This window comes from Haplochromis burtoni, unplaced genomic scaffold, assembly GCF_018398535.1.
Source record: "Haplochromis burtoni strain Fernald_Lab_line unplaced genomic scaffold, NCSU_Asbu1 Contig_67, whole genome shotgun sequence".
Classification (NCBI taxonomy): Eukaryota; Metazoa; Chordata; class Actinopteri; order Cichliformes; family Cichlidae; genus Haplochromis; species Haplochromis burtoni.
The window spans coordinates 1,497,159-1,515,020 of record NW_024582428.1 but is presented as its reverse complement, the minus strand read 5'-3'; the positions used below and the strand labels follow the sequence as shown (position 1 = coordinate 1,515,020).

Here is a 17,862-nt window from a genome sequence, read left to right as displayed (position 1 = left end):
CCTTTCCCTGAGCCTGGTTCTGCTGGAGGTTTCTTCCTGTTAAAAGGGAGTTTTTCCCTCCCACTGTCGCTAAAGTGCTTGCCCAAAGGGGGTCATATGATTGTTGGGTTTTTCCTCTGTATGTATTATTGTAGGGTCTACCTTATAATATAAAGTGCCTTGAGGCGACTGTTGTTGTGATTTGGCGCTGTACAAATAAAATTGAATTGAATAAGCTCGTGTGGAAGCACAACCATCTTGGTTGATCAAAGAAACAAATAAATCACTCACATAAGCAATGCTAGTCTCGAGTGATTGAAAAGCAGGCAATTGAACTTGACATTTGACTTCTCATCCAAGATGCTTTTCACACACAGTAGCTAGGAAGAAAGTACCCACAGAGACCGAAACCCTTTTCTGTATGACACTGTAAACCGGATTTTAAATGTTGAAAAGGTTGACATTTTAACGCTGAAATCTGCAGCGACTTAGTTACTTTTGGAGCCATGCATGGGAGGAATTGCAGTTTCTTAGTACTTCCATGGCTCTCGAGTTTGCGGTTACCGTTTTGCTGGTGACTAACAGACAAGCCCAATATTAGCATGTCCAGTGGAAAGAGCCAACGAAAACAAACTTATCCACAGAGCAACAGATTTGGAAAACGAAGTCTTTTAATGTGTTTCTTTTCCCTGAATGCACTAAGGTTGTTTTCATCACTTTTTAGGCTGATAATATTTTCAGTGTCACTGTTCTATGGCTAAACGGGCTGGTTCTTATTCAGCGACTTTTTACTCTGAGCACTCAAAGCACTTTATACAACGTGCCTCATTCACACAAGCACTTTTTTCCTATGCTCTTTCTATGGAAGTGTTTTCTGTCTAACGTTCACACACTACCTGGGTTAGTATATTGCCCAAGAATATTTGTCATGCAGACTTGAGCAGACGGGCATCAAACCACCAACCTTCTGATTAGTATGTAACCTGGTCTACCTTCTGAGCTACAGACCACACAAATATCTAATGTATATCTCATGCTTATTGCAGGTTACATTTTAAATATAGTAGTTCTTAGGTGTCTCTCTGCATATGTCACTGCTTAGTATTGACTCTTTTGGGTAACATGTGCGCCTGTTCCACACTGGACAAAAAAAAACCAGAACAGTTTAAAGAATGAAATTAGAGCCCAGTAAAGAATTACTAAGACAGCAAGAGACGAGATTTTTATGATGCTTTTATAAAACAAGGGAAACAAAAAGGTAATAAAGAGATTTTCAGCAGAAATAAATAGAGATAAAATGAGCCATCTGTAACACTTGACTTTGTGTACAAATAGAAAAATATCTTTCCTTGGTTTATGTTTGATTAAGGTTTATTCAGAAAAACCACATGTTTTGACTGAAACTGACTGAGAATTTAGTTCAGGCGTAAAGAAGCAAAGAAATAAAGTTTCACTTCAGGTGTGGAGTAGTGAAGCCTTTTATTTGCTCACACCGTTTTCTCCATGCTCACGCTGGTCTGAGTGGCGCTAGCGTTGGTGCATGTAGGAACGCTGTACTTGGCGAGGACAGATTTAAACTGCAGCAGCGTGGCGTCGGTTCGAACCCCCGTTGGATCAAAGTGAGTCCGACTCACTCTGAAGCCAGCTTCTGTCAGGTACTGAAGGAACTTGTTCAACCTGTGCACAGAACAAAGTATTTACAGCGAGGTGCACTCTGATCCTGACTAGTGTTTGGCCTGTTTTTGTACTTTGGTCATTAGTTTCCTATTTGTTGCAAAGTCACCAAAATGTGAAAATACTTGAATTCTTGAGAGAGTTTGGTAAAGGTCACTCACTTGGGCATATTCATGCCACGAATGCTGTGGCGATGGATGCTGTAGTAGAATGGTGGGTGATCCAGAGCGGCATCAGACTTGAGCTTTTTCACAAAGTTCCCAGATTCATCTGCAATCTTCCTCTTTCCTACGGGAAAATTCAAAATTATACCTCAACAGAAAACTGGAAATGAAGAAGTCAAAAATCATTTTTATGTAACGTCATATATGTTATACTGAATACTGAATATGTCTGAAATAATGCAGTAAAGGAAATTTTTAGGACAAAACTACAATAGTTTTTTTAATAGACGATGCCTGTAAAAAGTGTTAAAATTAAGACCAAGTAGTTAATTTATTCATCATGAATCTCTTTAATGCAGGAAAGGCTTGCACTGCCCTCTAGAGGACACATGCATGCTTAGAGTATGGCCGTCTGTGTACACAGTCTTTACTCCTTTCCCTTGTCTGCTGCAGGTTTTCACTCAGTTGTCCATGTGTGTGAAAATATTTCACACCAAGTAGGAGGCCTGAGTGAATAATGGAGGCTTAGAAAACTTTGACTCACCAGACTGATCAGCAGCACCCGACTCCTCTCCAGTGTTTAAGGTCTTAATGACAATGCCGCACTCCACTGCAGAAGAACAGAAGATCCTTTTAAGATTCAACCATGTCCACATCAGACCCATGTTACAGATGATAGATTGGTACCTTGGTTGGTGAGAGCAGACGGTCCGTGGACTAAAGACTTGAGGGTGTTGCACTCAGACTCATAGATCAGGGTTTTGACAAGCGGCTGGATATCATCCATGCTGTGCTTCACAGCTGCAGAAAGCATCCTTCTCAGAAAGCCTGTGTTAAATAGAGGACCAGACCTGCACATGCACACATACACAAACAGCTTGGTAAGTATTTGGACAATGACACTTTAACTCTTTGCTTGTGTACACAACTTCATAGGATTTTAAATGAAAGTCTTTAACAAAAGTATTAACTTTGTAGCACCATTTACATTTTGCATTACCATCTGTGTGTATTATTGTAGGATCTACCTTACAAATAAACACTTTGAGGGAGCTGTTGTTGTGATATCAGCGATTTTTCATAAACAGCCCCCCACTTTCAGAGGCTCAAACGTAATTGGACTGACTAACAAAGTTTTAAATATAAGGAATGTAAAATGTAAACAAAGCATCCTTCAAACTAAAGAAGAGAGGAAGACGGAATTGGCAGCTCGCACATCTGAAAAGACGTGCAAGCGCAGTTTGGAAAAACATACAGGTTTTCGAGCAGCACATTCTCCCATCCAGATGATATCTTTTTCAGGGAATACCTTGCATATTTAGACTTTAGATGGGTTATTTAGTCTAATTAAGGAAGGCATTAGAGGAATAGAGAACTAGGGCCAGGATGAGCCACACAGTTTTAAAATAGTTCTTGATTGTTGGTTCTTGTGGTGATATCATGCTTTTATCTCTTTCTGGACTCTTTACAAGCTTGTTTTTATCATTAAATTATGCACCCAGTTTTTGTGGGTGTTAGATGCATCCTTCAATAACAAAAATGGTTTAAAGTATCAGGATTTTGGTAAAGCATTTCTTTCACTGGCCATTAAATAATTTAATTGCCCCAAAAATGTTTTAAATTAAATGTTAGCACAAGGATAAGTGGAGGAGAATGGATGTTAACACCAAACTATTACAGCTACATGAGAACGCAGCAGTCTGTGACTGGTGTTGCTATGTGCAGTTTACCATAGAGGTCCCAGCTGCACTGCTGTTTTTCCAGGCAGACTTCCATGACAGTTGCAGGGTAATGTGTCTGAAACAAACAGGCATTAGAACACGATGATGAGGTAACTTCAGCATCTTATTAAAATTACAATTATTTGCTACAGCTCACCAAATATGTGACAGATTCTTAAATTGCTTTAATGCTTCATGATTTAAAAGCTTGTAAAGAATCCTCTACAGTATATGATTTTCAGCCACTCACCATCCACCATGTTTCCCTGTTTGAGGAACACTCTCTCCTCACACCACTGGCAGTGCATCAGTTTTCGTAACTTCTTGGCTGACTCATCAGCTTGCACAGGACCTCTGAGGACTCTCACGACCACCAGCACAAAATGCTCTAATGCCACCGCTAGCAGCACCTCAATGCCCTTGTTGCAGCGTGCTGCCGCTCTGCAGCCGATGGAAGTTAATCAGTATAAAAAGCTTATTTAATTCTGCATCACATCCCACATTAAAATAAAAACAGCCTACCGGGCGACAGTCGCCACGACCATTCGTGCTGCCAACTCCTTGTAGTATTCGGTACGTACAATGTGGCAGCCATAGTGACGCAGGGTGACGTTGGGTGACTTGGCATAAAGGGAGCTCGTGTCTGTGGATGTCACAGAGATGATGCCCAGGTTTCGGACGTTTCTGAAGGCAGCATCCAAGTAGTTCACTGCCGTACCGAATGGATCTAGGTGACTGAAACATTCATGAAATAGAAAGAAGTAGAAATTTTTTAATGACATTCTGACAGAATTGGGACCTCCCATAAACCCATAACACAGACTGTATTTAGATTCATAACATGAAAACCCTACAAAGATGAAGCTATAGTCAAAGATTATATTGAAATAGGGTCATAACCACTTTGAAAGGGAACCTGTTGTTTTGAAACTGGACAAGATGAGAAATAAATGTTTCCAATTCAACTTAGAAACTAAGAGACACTTAAAACTTATGTAGTTGTTCATCACAAGTTAGACTCAACCTGAACGATCGCATTTTGACTAACTGGATCAAAATAAATGTCATGTTAAATGAAACTTGAAACTAGGGATTGAGTCTATAAACACTTCAGTTACAGTAACTGAGTAACTGAGGTTAACTTTTATGACTCAGCGTTACTAACTTGCCATGTAAAAGATACCCTTCACACTTACATGTAGTCAAAAGGTCGCAGGTGCATGATGACATTAGCATCCATTTTGACGACCTCAACAGTAGCAATGGGCACTCCTTCGACCTCATCGCTGGCCGCGTCAGACCCCCGGGGAACTCGCATGCCTCCGTCCACTCGGATGTTGTTTAGCTTGCAGTTCTCTTTGATCATTTTGACACATGTCTCACTGATATCTGTTATAGTAACTCTCACAGCATTAAGAAGATGCTTCGCCCACTGGAGGCCCATGATGCCTGAAAGGTGGCAAAGAAGAAATTGATTAGCTAATACTGCTGAGACATGATGTAAATTTACTTTCTGTGTCACTGCAAAGAACAAACAGCCTTCCAGCCTCTTAATAACTGATTTGAACTAAACTAAGCTTAATGAATAGAATTTTTATAGGAAAAATAAACAAGATTATGCTAAAACTTCTGTTATTTTATTGTTGGTTTTTTTTTAAAGTTTTGGTTTGAACTCCTGACTAAAATGAAACTCTTCCGTGGAGTTCTGTACATTTCATACTCACCTGTGGCTCCAAAAGCATCCAGACACTCAACAGGGTTTCTCTCCTCGGCCAAAACAGCCAGCGAACAAAACACCAGCTGCCTGAAACAAAACCCCACAAATTCCACTTTAATTTCTCAACATCAGAGACATACTGGACATATTTTAACAAGAGCTCATCTCCACCTGTTGGGCTTCATCTTGCGATTGAAGTAGGTGTCACTCTTCTGCGGAGTGGTGTGGTTTGGGAGGAGCTGAACATTTGTTCCGAGTTCTTTCATGATTTCGTAGGCTTGACCTGACGGACCTGTTTGCACAATAAAGCAGACGGAGAGATCAGTTTTTTATTACTAATACCTTGTGATTTTGCAGAACAAAAACAGGACGTTTAACAGCTGTGTTGCATTTAAAACCCTGAAATTAAGCTGCAGACAGCTAAAATAAATAACAGACAATTTACATTCAAAAACAATTTGGAAAATTGACTCAATAAATAACTTTATAAGCCATTTTTAAGAATTGAAAGGTGGTCCAATGGTCCCTGTGATGGCCAAACCCATGGCCAAAGTCGGTAACTCTTGTGTATTTTCATTTCTTTATTTAAACACAATAACACACGTTGGTTTCCAATAAGTTTGTTGATTGGTTTGGATACATTTGTTCTATTTGTAAGCGCACACATTTAGTTTACTTATGCATTCATACCAGTTCATTTTGATTTTTGACAAACCATTTGTTTCTTTACTTCTTACTTGCTATGATCCAAAACCTGAGTTCAGTTGTGTTTTTTTGACATTTTTTTATGAGCTCAACATTTATGACTTTTGTAAATATAATTTTTGGGGGTTAAATAAATGAAAACCCTATTTTTCTAATAATTCCTGTGACGACTCCTGCTTTTTTTCAACTCGGTCCATCACAGTCCCCACCACAGTTTGTCCAGTTTTGTAGCCAATCATAGGCCCAGCTGTCTTAAACAGTCTATTCAGTTGGCAGTTGTGATGCTGCTTCCCCAGCAGACCACAGCAAAGTACACTGTGCTCACCACAACTGATAGAAAATCTCCAGCAATGTTCAGAGTGTGGATACCTAGGAACTCATATTCCTCTACCACATCAACATTCTACGCCAAGACAGACAAAAGCTGTGTAGCAATCGCTGCTTCTCTGATCTTATTCACACTGCGAGTTGGACAAAGTCTGATGTGTTCAAAGAGTAATGCCCAAGTAGTCAGCAATCCATGAGACGGTGGACATGTTTACTGAGATTTTCTTTCTTGGAGTGGGAGCAGGATTGCACTGGAGAAATCAAAGATGAAACTCTTACTATCTAGACCGAAGTAAGCTCTCTGCAACATCGAGATGATTGTGCCAATATTGAATTATATTTGTGTCACAAATCACAAACAATCATAATCTGAGACATTAGTTGTGTTTATTTTTGAATGGTACTCCTGGTCCATCTCTGATTGTTTCTAAAATGTTAAAATTGTGTCCATTTCACTCACAAACACCCATTTTTTTTTCCAACACCTCCCCCCAGATGTTTGATTGGATGGAGATCTTGGAAATCTCAAGGCCAAGACACAATCTTCATGTTGCTGAGATCTTTATTGAAGCATTTTTTTGTGATATGGCAGGAGACATGGTTTTGCTGAGAGAGGCCATAGTCACCAGAGAACATGGTTACGATGCAGGGCCTGCCTCTGATAGATCACCGTCTTCCCAAAGTGCATTCTGCTTTGTTCTCTTATTTATTATTATTATACTCTTATTTAATTTATCTCTTTATTTTCAAATAGCTGTACAGCACTTTGTCTGAAAGCGCTTTATAAATAAAGTTATTATTATTATTATTATTATTATTATTATTACTACAAGTAAACATGACAGCTCATGGTCAACTTCTTCAAGTGGCCCTGGGTCCAGACCTGCCATAAAACACCTTTCATTTGGGAGATTTTCTGGAAGTCATAATATAAACTTCACTTCACCTCTGAGGGGACTTTTATGATTTTTATCAATACTGCAACTGTAAACGTCAGCTTAGCTCAGTGTTTCTTACTTGGCTCTTCAAACAGGACATCTGAGGTCCCGGAGTAGCTAGCCTCAGTCTCCCCTTTGTTTACGTGGCGTTTCAAGTGGCTAATCATGTCCGTCTTCCTGGCAATGGTAACAGAGCACACTACGCAGTGGTAGTGAGCGACGTGTCTCCCAGATGCCTACAGGGAAAGTATACAAACAACAAAGTGATCAAATATAAGCCCAGATCATTCTCTCACAAGAAAAAGGAATATGAAATATGCTGATAATATGAATTGAATGTTGCTGTAGTGTCCTGTATTGCCACATTCCGTATTTTCCGCACCATGAGGCGCACTTAACCCTTGTCCTCCCGATTTCCATACACCTGTGGTCCTCAGGGGTCAAAAACGACCCGATGTCATTTGAGTGTTTTTTCAAGTACAAAGTACAAATTGTCAATCAATTCAGTGTTCACCTTAGTTTTACTTAAGATTAACATATTAACACAAAATTTACCTTTCATTTTGCAATTTAGGGCCACCAGACCTTGTTTACATAAAGTATTTGTATTTATTTATATTTGTATCTGTTTTTGAGCGAAAATTAAACGAAACAATAAAATATTTAAATGTTTAGATTATTTTGACTATCTGACTAACCACAGAGTGCTGTATGTTAAACTTTAGTGAGAATGTTTTTTTGAATCATTTAAAATTTTTAAATGGCAGCACATAATCACACCTGTGGTCCTCAGGGGTCAAAAATGACCCCATATGGTTTGAAGTGGATTTTTCACCCACTCGCTAGCTTCTACCTAAACATGATATAGCATGTTCTGACTGAGAGATTTCTGAAAGAATTAAAAGGTACAGCTCTGCTGTCACTTCCAACATAAATGAAGACAGAAAACTAAACAGCAGTGACTTTTGTAGGGTTACTGAAGTTGGACTAGCTGTTATATATTGATTTGCTACGTGATTGCTAGCGACACAGCTATGTTAGCATAACATAAACAGTGAAGCTGGAGGATGAACGCTAACTTTTTTCCACTCAATAAAAGTTAACGTGAGGGTTCCTGATGGTTAGGGACAAATGCAATCGCATGGCAGGATGCTGTAAATGGACCAAAGTTCAGTCAGGAGAACAACTGAGATAATCCATCCACAATACGAGGTTAGTCATTAATATACTGCAACAACCTGGGAATAGAGCAGCTGCCAGAGAATTCAGCATTAATGAATCAATGGTACAGAAGTGGAGGAAGCAAGAAGAATGAGTTTAATAAAGTTTGATTTATCTGACTGCTTTGTTTCGCTTAATGCGCCTTATCTATGAAAACAGACCCATTCATCAACAGTGTCGATGAATCAAAAACAGATACAAATATAAACCCGCCTTATGGTCTGAAAAATAGGGTACATAACCCAAAATTACTGTTTGTTATAGTATCATATCATCCCAACAGAGCAGTTTGCTCTCAGCTCCTAGTTTGGATTTGGAAGCCAGACATCCTCTCTACTTTTACGATTAGGCTTCAAACTTTCCTTTTTGATAAAGCATATAATTAGGGCTGGATCAGGTGACCCCGAATCTTCCCTTAGCTGTGCTGCAACAGGCGAAGGCTGCTGGAGGATCCCCATGATGAGTATTTCTTCTTTCACTCACCTTTTTTGCTCACTGTGTGGTTATACACCACTCTGCATTTAATTATCATTCATCTCTGGCTCTCTTCCACAGAGTGTCTTTTGTCCTGTCCCCTCTCCCATTAGCGCCAACCGGTAGCAGCAGCTGGCCGCCCCTCCCTGAGCCTAGGTCTGCTGGAGGTTTCTTCCTGTTAAAACTTTTCCTTTTAAAAAAGTTTAAAAGTTTTTCCTTCTCACTATCACCAAGAGTTTGGTGGTCATTTGATTGTTGGGGTTTTCAACAACCACTGTATGAATAAAATTTCACTGAACTAAATACGTTAAGCATAAGGAAGGAGGCCGAGGACTAGTGAGCGTCAGAACCACTATTGAAGATGAAACAGCAAAAATCTGTAAGTACAACGTGAAGATGCCCACAATTGCTCATGTGCTTAATGAGGACCTCAGGCAGCAGAAAGAGCAGCAAGAACAGGAGTCCCCTGCATCGCATGCATCACCAGCAGATAGAAAATGTGTCTCATAGAACAAAAATCCTACCAACGCCTGGACAAAGCTTTGCTGACACACAGCACAGAGGCAGACAGCAATGTGCAATCTACTCTTACACACTGTAACGTTAAAGATCCATATATTTATTTCATTTCAGCACTTTAGCCCTGCACACTCAGGAAGTCTTAAAACTTGTTAATTGTTACCTGTTTTTATGTTTATCTTATTAGCATTTCATTGTTTACAAAAACCTAAATGATGTGTGTATGTGTTTTGTGTCTCACATGATCTCCGCTGAGGCTGGGCTTAACATTTCTGCAGGGCAGGTGACAGATGCACATCCTGTAGCCTGTTCAAAGAAACAGTTTTCACATTTTGATACAGAAGAAGATCCCTGGAGTACAAACAGTGACCACACCCTTATCCAGGACAAATTTAAACACAAAATATGATCCAGCATCAGTCACACAGAAGAAACAACTCCTTGCTGCTGCAGATTTGAATTGAAACCAGATGACTGCTGGTTATTGTTGTATGTGTGTCGATTTGTATTGTTCCTACCTTCAAACTCTGCATACACTTTCCAGTGGAGGTTCTGCAGGTGTCGACGGAGTTTGTGGCTGTAACAGGCCTTAAATTTCTCCTCAGGACACAGAGGACACGATTTCCGCCCAGCTTTTGAGCGAAAAAGGCAAAAATCAGCACAACACTAATCAACTGCTTTATTGATTAAAATAAATTGGTTGGTGTGTGACCTATTACATAACTTTATTTCAAATGTAAAAAATAAAATAAAATACAGGACTGAATCAATAATTACTTTGTCCATAAATGTCTGAATGGTAAAAGCTGAGACATCCTGATACAACGTCTGAAACTGTGAAAATTTTCAATCATGTAAAATCTGACACATCTGATCACATTTGACAGGACTCAAAAAAAATTACTGAAGTAATTATTAGAGTATCAATAATTACTGATTCATTGTCAACTAACCTCTTAAACACATACTAATTTCAACCTTGTGCATTTACTATCAGTGTGCTTTGATGTGTAATTTAACCTCAAACCGATACATTCGGCTGATATTAACTATTTGCAAGCCCTATTAGTATCAATATTTAATATGGCCAATAAATGAACATTTTAAAATTAAACACCCTTCAACCATGTGTTGCTGTTTTTCCCAGGAAATGCCACTCTGTATATTCCCAGTTGGCAACACACGGTGAGCTAACACCAGCAGAATTGAGCAAAGTGTAAATGATTAAATAAATAGCTCGACATAACTAATGTTAGGGAAATCTGTTTGTGTATCATGTGTCTGAAAGAAAAAGAAACACAGCTAACATATCACAATATTGGATTTTTGAAATGACCAAATATCAGTATAACCCTAAAAATCCTCTATCGGTCGGGATCTAGAAGTAATGGTATTTGTTACTTGCTGTTTTGTTTGTCTCTCCTGTAGTTTGTGTTTTGTCCCATCTTTACTGGTCTCCCTATATTCTTATTTTTTTCATTTTACCCTCTGACCAGGATGTGCCTGAGCCTGGTTCTGCGAGAGGTCTCTTCCTGTTATAAGAGAATGTTTCCTTCCCACTTTCCCCAGGTACTTGTTTACAAGGGATCATGAGATCATTGAGGTGCACTCTACAGAAGTGTTTTTGCCTTTTTAAACTTAACAAGAATTGTTGCACATTTGTACAGCTGTTTGTATTTTCAGTTCAATATCTGTCAATTTAAATGCCTATCGTTGTCCCTTAAAGTTCACTAAAATGTATCACCCTGCACTATAAAAACAAAGAGTGATTAACAAGTATGAAATGGATTCCTTAAGAAATGATTGTCAAATACACACTGAAGGTGAGGGATTGTTATTGTGTCATTTAGCTACTTTATTGGTATTAGCTAAATAATTACATAATCAATAAGCTAACATACAGATGAGGACAATGAAAAGCTGTTCTTTTTTAAAACGATAATATTTCATAATACTCCCACCACAGTGTTTCTATTTGACGACAGTATTCTCTGAGTGTCAGCATTCTCTATAACCAAAGAGTCTAGAGCTCTTTCATCTCATCTGACCAAAGGACATATCCGTATGTATAATCTGTCTCTAGGTTATCCTTAACATACTTAAGGCTGGCTTGAAGGCATCTCTTCTGCAGAAGTAAAGTTTTTCCCGACCTGCAACATAATGGTCCCTTCCTGTGCATAGTTGTTGTGAGTCTCCTCACTATAGTTCCCGGCTTGGCTATTATTGGTTATTCACTAGTGTCTTGGTAGTTTTACTGGAGTCTTTATACACATCTCTCACTATTCATTTTTTTATTTTTCACTTGCCTGTTCTTTACTGTGTGCCTCTCTTTGAATTTCTTCATTACTTTTCCCTCCAGTTCTTGACACTTGGAATATCTGTGATAACTTTGTATATCCATCGTTTTTTATTATTGTTTTTTCTTAAAGTATTTACTGTGTACTATAATAATACTTAATTCTAAGGAAAACTTTCTAAGGACGTTTTGTAAGGAAAACTACTATGTTTAGAAATGCTATGTTGAAAATCTCACGGGGGGGGGGGGTAATCAATTTTGTTCTAATATGTAATTGTTCAATAACAAATCAACAAGTCTTTAAATCTGCCCGTCTGTCACTGACTGTCTAATAAAAACTAAAGAAATGAATTTACCACCACTGAGGTCAACCAGCATCTCAAGGCCCTCCAGTTTAGTTTGAATGGAGAGGTGTCTCTCTATTTGGAGAAAAACAGAACACTTGTTATATTATTACAAAGACCAGTTAAAGTTTAGTCATTATTGCTACCTGATTCAATTCTGATGAGCACAGGAATGCAGTTGTTATGCAAATCCTAACAAAAATCGAGTTGTATTTAATTACCAGCGGTTGTGATGGAGGGTTTGGCATCATCATCTGTGGCACTTTCACTCTTCAGTGTCTCCTCAGCAGCAAATGGTCCATCGCCCCCATCCCCACCTTCAGAGATGAAGAGAGAGAAAAGAAAAATACTTCCTTAACTATTTTAAAGGAGTTCAATGGCTCAAAGTTTTAATTATTATTATTATTATTATTATCATCATTACCCCATCATCATCATCATCATCATCATTGGTAGTAGTAGTAGTATTATTATATTTACCTCTATGACCAACTTCTCCAAAACTAGACAACTAATACCAAATTAATCACTACAGGTCAGAGGAAAATGATGGAAATTCGATTTTATGATTTTATTTCAATAAAAATAAAAAATATTTGACATCGTTTCACAAAACCTGAGAACAATAAAGTTAAGGAGTTGCCACTGAAGTTTACTCCCCACTTAAATTTGAATACACTTAAAGAAAAAAAACAGCTCATTAAAAGAACATTTGGATTTTTCTCTACCACACACAACTGTTAAGTATGTCAGGCATAAGCATTTCAGATAAATGTCAGCAGAATACACTTTAAAAAAAAGTTACTAACAGACTTCTTTGAAGAGAAAGAAAAGCTTAACTTAAAAACAACATTAACAAGAACAAGAAGAACATCACATCATGTTTCCAGACAGAGTTTCTTTACGTTTTACCCATTTGTGCTTCGTCTGGCTTTATCTGCGGTTCTGATGCACGTTTAAGGAACAAGTGATCAGCACGAGGCCCTCGCTAATCCTCTCAGACACTTGGGTTAGGCCTTTGTGAATCTTGAGACCCTTCTCCAATGTTATCCTTTTTCCAGGTATAAATGTAGGTATACAGTTTGTCCTTCAAGTGTTGTTGTTCCATCCACTGCCAAGCTTATCATTTTAGTCATTTCCATTTTTGTTTCATGGTTTAATGCCATGTGGTCCACAATTAAGTCTTCTTGCACTTCTTGTAGCCATAAATGGGTGGATCCAAACCACTATGTAGAGACTTGTCAAGACCCAAACACAGAGAACTGCAATAATGCAATCTAGAGGTGATGACGGCATGAATACGTTTTTCAATGTGTTTTGGGGGACGACAGGATTTTGCTTTGGTAATTTCATGTAATGGCGAAAACTAGTCAACTGCTTGTATAATTTAAAATAAATATTTAGAAACATTAAAGATTTCTAACAGTAGAAGAACAATAAGAAGGAAGTGGGCAAAGTGAACTCATCCATAGGGGTATTATTCTGAAGCCTTGTTTTCATTAAGGGTAAGAACATTTTGTGTTTACTGATCTTTGGCATCTTGTAGGCAGTTATATAGTAAAACTTAATTTGTTACAGAGTCAGCAAAAACAAGTCACTCACTATGTGCTCACAGCACAACAAAGACAGTGTTATTGTGGGGCTCAGTGTGAGGACTGAGCGAAATTTCAGGACAGAGCCGATGTTTTGGCACTGCAATAACAACTTGAGCCATCCACTTGAAGTGCAGATGACTCACTCGCCTGATAACGTAACTGGTTTAAATATTCTCCTCCTGAAAGTGAAACTCCATATTTCAGCCACAAAACTCCTCCTGTTCACAACTTTCAATCACAAAACTAACACTGGGACTCTTTAAAGCCATGAGCTTTTTAACTTCAAAAGGCAGCTTAGACATTTGTAAACATGGCCCTAAAAGTTCCTCTATCTTTAAAATTCCAACCTTTGGAACAAAGGGATATTTGTCCACAGGCTGTCCTCATTTATATGACTTCCATAAATCACTGATATGAGAACACGTGTTGGCAAATGTGCATCTTGTAGTCCATCTTCTGCCCATTGTAGTTTCAATCCATCTGTCCTTAACAATGTGACACCCAGCATTACATTTTTAAGGACAATAGTGTAAGGTCATTACAATTGACAACACAAGGCTCTTGTCTTTACCCAAGTTCTTAGCAATTCTCCTAGCCACTTTTCCTTTCCTTGAAAAGAGTTACAGTCGAAATGTGGAGATTACTCTTGTTGTTTCAGGACAAACTGCCACAATTGCGATACCCTCTGAGGGTCAAGGGTAAAGCAGCTGTAATCTAATCATCTTTTTGATGTTTTCCAAAAAAACAAAATTTTGACTTTTATCTCAAAATAGAATTACAAGTCTGAAAATAGTCTGAAATAATATTTTTTTCTTAATATGACCCTAACACTCCTTCGTAAAATGCTGCCCTGCTTTTTTTTGTTAAATGTGAAACAGTGAATCTCAGGAAGCCAACATCTATCAGGTTAATATTTGACCAAATGACGAATGCTTACACTGGCAACATTAAAGCAAAGTGTTTCTGTCTTTAAGCATTTTTATCCAATAAAAGGTAGAAATAATGGAATTCTTTATCGTTACTGGAGTTATAGCAGAAACTGTTTTTATTGAAGGTTAAACTAAACTGTGGATGAATGCATCTGGACTCTTTGCTATCTGGGTCCATCAGTAAACTGTGTCTGATCAGTCTCTCTGCATTTCATCTTCACTTTCTCTCTCTTGCATTTTGACCTTTCAGGTTTCAGCTGAATCATTAGATCTAAAATCAAACGTAGAATTAGGATTCAAATTCATCTAATGAAAGTTCAAGCTGGCTAAATGATGAGTATGGATATTAAATTAAAATGATACATTTTGGATCTAACTCAGGATGAACTTACTCAGAGTTAGTTGACTGAACTTACTCTGATCAGCTGTTCTGGAGCAACCCGGAGTTGCCGATCATAAAGTTGACCAACTCATATTTTATTTTTAAACTAAGGTTTGCTGGACATGCTTCCTGGAATAGGGCCCTGAATTTGGGTCCACAGATGAAATGTTCACAAACATCACCAATGAAAACCAAAACCAGTTAAGCTGGAACACCGGTTAAAATAAATGAACAGTTTAAGCGGTATGAAGTGAGCGGCTCTGCGGTCCTGTAGTGCAGCTCCGTGATGAGACCAGGTTAACTGAAAACGCAACTCAAACCACATTAAAATCAGCAGCTGTTCAAGGCCAGCTGCACTATCTCATGCAACAGGAAGCGATAGCGGAGTACTATTACCGCCTCCCTTTTTGTCGTTGATGTTGTTGACTATTAGGTCCTATGGCGGAGCTCCATGCTGAGGCCCTCGTTTAGTTCCGCAGTTATAAACTCAAACTCCCGTTAAATAGGCTGCGTAGCATTAATAATGCCTGTAGTATGATTTATGCTGCATTGTATGTTTGCAAATTTAGCGACCAAACATGCAGGCGCTACAGTTTACCCACGTTTGTTATCGACGTCCTCCTGGTGTAGCTGAGCAGCGTCCGCCTCTTTAAGCTCCGCCATTACGAACTACAGCAGCACACACAGGAAATGTTCTATTCTACGTTCTTTACGTAGGGCGCGTTGTTTTAAACGCAATTTGACATTTTACGGAAGCGCATCGCATTCACGACAGAAGCGTGATTAATACACATTTTATCATCTAAAATTAGTTACTGTTGCAAATAAAATAATACCACACTCAGAATACCTGGCAACGTGCTGAGGATAACCAGATACCTTCAGTGTCAAATTATGCAAGTAGCCTATAGAAAGTGAAGAAGAACTCTTACTGGTTCATTTCAATGATGTTGACAAAAAGAATTACAAGATCAGAACATTTGTAATTATGACATACCTAATTATAAGATAATGTCTCCAAACAGGTTTTCCGTTTTTGTTGCAATATTTTGTCATGGAATTTTATTATTAAACTGACTGTTAAAAAATGAAATGATTAATGTAATGGCTAAAGGAATGAACCACCCATCCCTATGGCAAACCAGTTTTGAGACAATTCCTAATTTTCCTAAGCAAACATGTGATAAGCATGTTTGCACAATGACTGCAATGACTTATACATTGCTTTTGCATTAGGGTCACTACTGAGAACAGGAAGGCTGCGCAGAGCGTAATTAACACTACCCAAAAAATTACTGGCTGCGCTCTGCCACCCCTGCAGGCCATCGCCAGCTCCTCCTGTCTTGCATCCCACCACCTGTTTGACCTGCTACACACTGGCTGACTCCTCAGGTCAATTCAATTCAATTCAATCTTTATTGGCAGACTTCATGTCCATAAAAACAAGACAAAAAAAAACACACACACACACACACACACACAACACTCCCCCCCCCCCCAACACAAGGTATAAACCATTAAATATATATATGTATATAAATAAGTATCTAAAACATACTTAGTGTGTCACAATCAGGTCCCACACTTCCACAAACAGCTTCTTCCCCTATTCAGACTGTTATTGTGGATTAAAGTTTTGGCCTGTCTTAGCAATGCAAAGACCCAAGCATATAAGTATATATAATATATAAGTAAGCATATCAGTATCAAGGAGAAGGCGGCACTCATACCGCTTAGTAATATCATCATCCTTCCGGCAGAGAAGGGTAGGTGCACAGTTTTGCTAAACCAGGACAGACTATCATGAGAAAACTTTGTCACTGTCATTTACTGACAAAAATACATTGCATCTGGAAAGCATTTACAGCACTGCACTTGTTGCACATTTTCTCATGTTACAGCCTTATTGCAAAATAGAGTCATTTTGTTTTTCACCTCAAAGATTCTGTACACAATGCTCCATAATTGCAAAGTGGAAAAAAATTCGCTTTAAATTCTTGTAAATTTATTGAAAACAAAAATATAATATTTACAGTATTCACAGCCTTTAACATTACACTAAAAAACGAGCTTTGATACATCCTGTTTCCAGTAATCATCTATCAGATGTTTCTACAGTTTGGTTGGAGTCCATCTGTGGTAAATTCTCTTGACTGGACATGATTTGAAAAAGCACAATCCTGTCTATTTACCTGATGGTAGTCGAAATGGTGATGTGGCCAGTGTTGGCATAGCAGGTGCACAAGCTGCACAACAAGAAATATTAGTTTCAGAGGCAGTCTAAAACATCCAATTATCCGTTACAACTACTCCTGTGTAGGTGTGGGATTCGTTGTGTGTTACAGTGAGTTCGATGTAACCAGGTATTTTGCTCAGCTATTTTTACAGCAGTAGGTGTGGACAGCAGTGTCTGATATTATACCTCCTACCTGGGTTGTTGACCATGTTTTTCTTTTATGACCTTGACAAACACCCAGTGTCCAGGCTTCACCAGCTCTTCTCCTCTGTGCTCCGGTAGCTTCTACAGTCATTATTATAGTCAAGGCCGGACAGGCTGGACTCAAACGCAGGCCTCCGGGGGAATCGAGGGGAAGTCCAGGGGTACACTCCTCTTCACACAGTCAAAGTTTCCCCAACCCCTAACTACTAACCGCTTCTAGAAACTACAATTCATATTTACTTGTGTTTCAATATGTTACAAACATGCAAAAAAAAATGTGGAAATCAGGGAGGGGTAAAACACTTTCAGTTCCCTCAGCCCTCATCTCATTTACAAATTTCAAACTTCCCTCATTTGCCTATCAGTTAATAATAGGGCTGGGCCATATTATACCGTTCACGGTAATACCGGTATAATGTTAGGCAACGATAGGAAAA

At 38.6% G+C, this 17,862-nt stretch overlaps 1 protein-coding gene across 1 annotated transcript; it reads right to left on the bottom strand.

Annotated features, from left to right (window-relative positions):
- Positions 1-1,199: 1,199 nt before the first annotated feature.
- trmt1l (tRNA methyltransferase 1-like) lies at positions 1,200-15,688 on the bottom strand. Its single transcript, XM_005937360.3, has 16 exons — positions 15,588-15,688; positions 12,301-12,396; positions 12,092-12,154; positions 9,958-10,071; positions 9,681-9,745; positions 7,305-7,461; positions 5,427-5,547; positions 5,263-5,342; positions 4,735-4,987; positions 4,061-4,273; positions 3,789-3,979; positions 3,548-3,614; positions 2,505-2,668; positions 2,362-2,427; positions 1,815-1,941; positions 1,200-1,656 (listed from the first exon to the last, which is right to left on the bottom strand). The coding sequence occupies exons 1-16, from the start codon at positions 15,646-15,648 to the stop codon at positions 1,467-1,469; spliced, it is 2,028 nt and encodes a 675-aa protein (XP_005937422.1). The 5' UTR covers positions 15,649-15,688; the 3' UTR covers positions 1,200-1,466.
- Between the last annotated feature and the right edge of the window lie 2,174 nt (positions 15,689-17,862).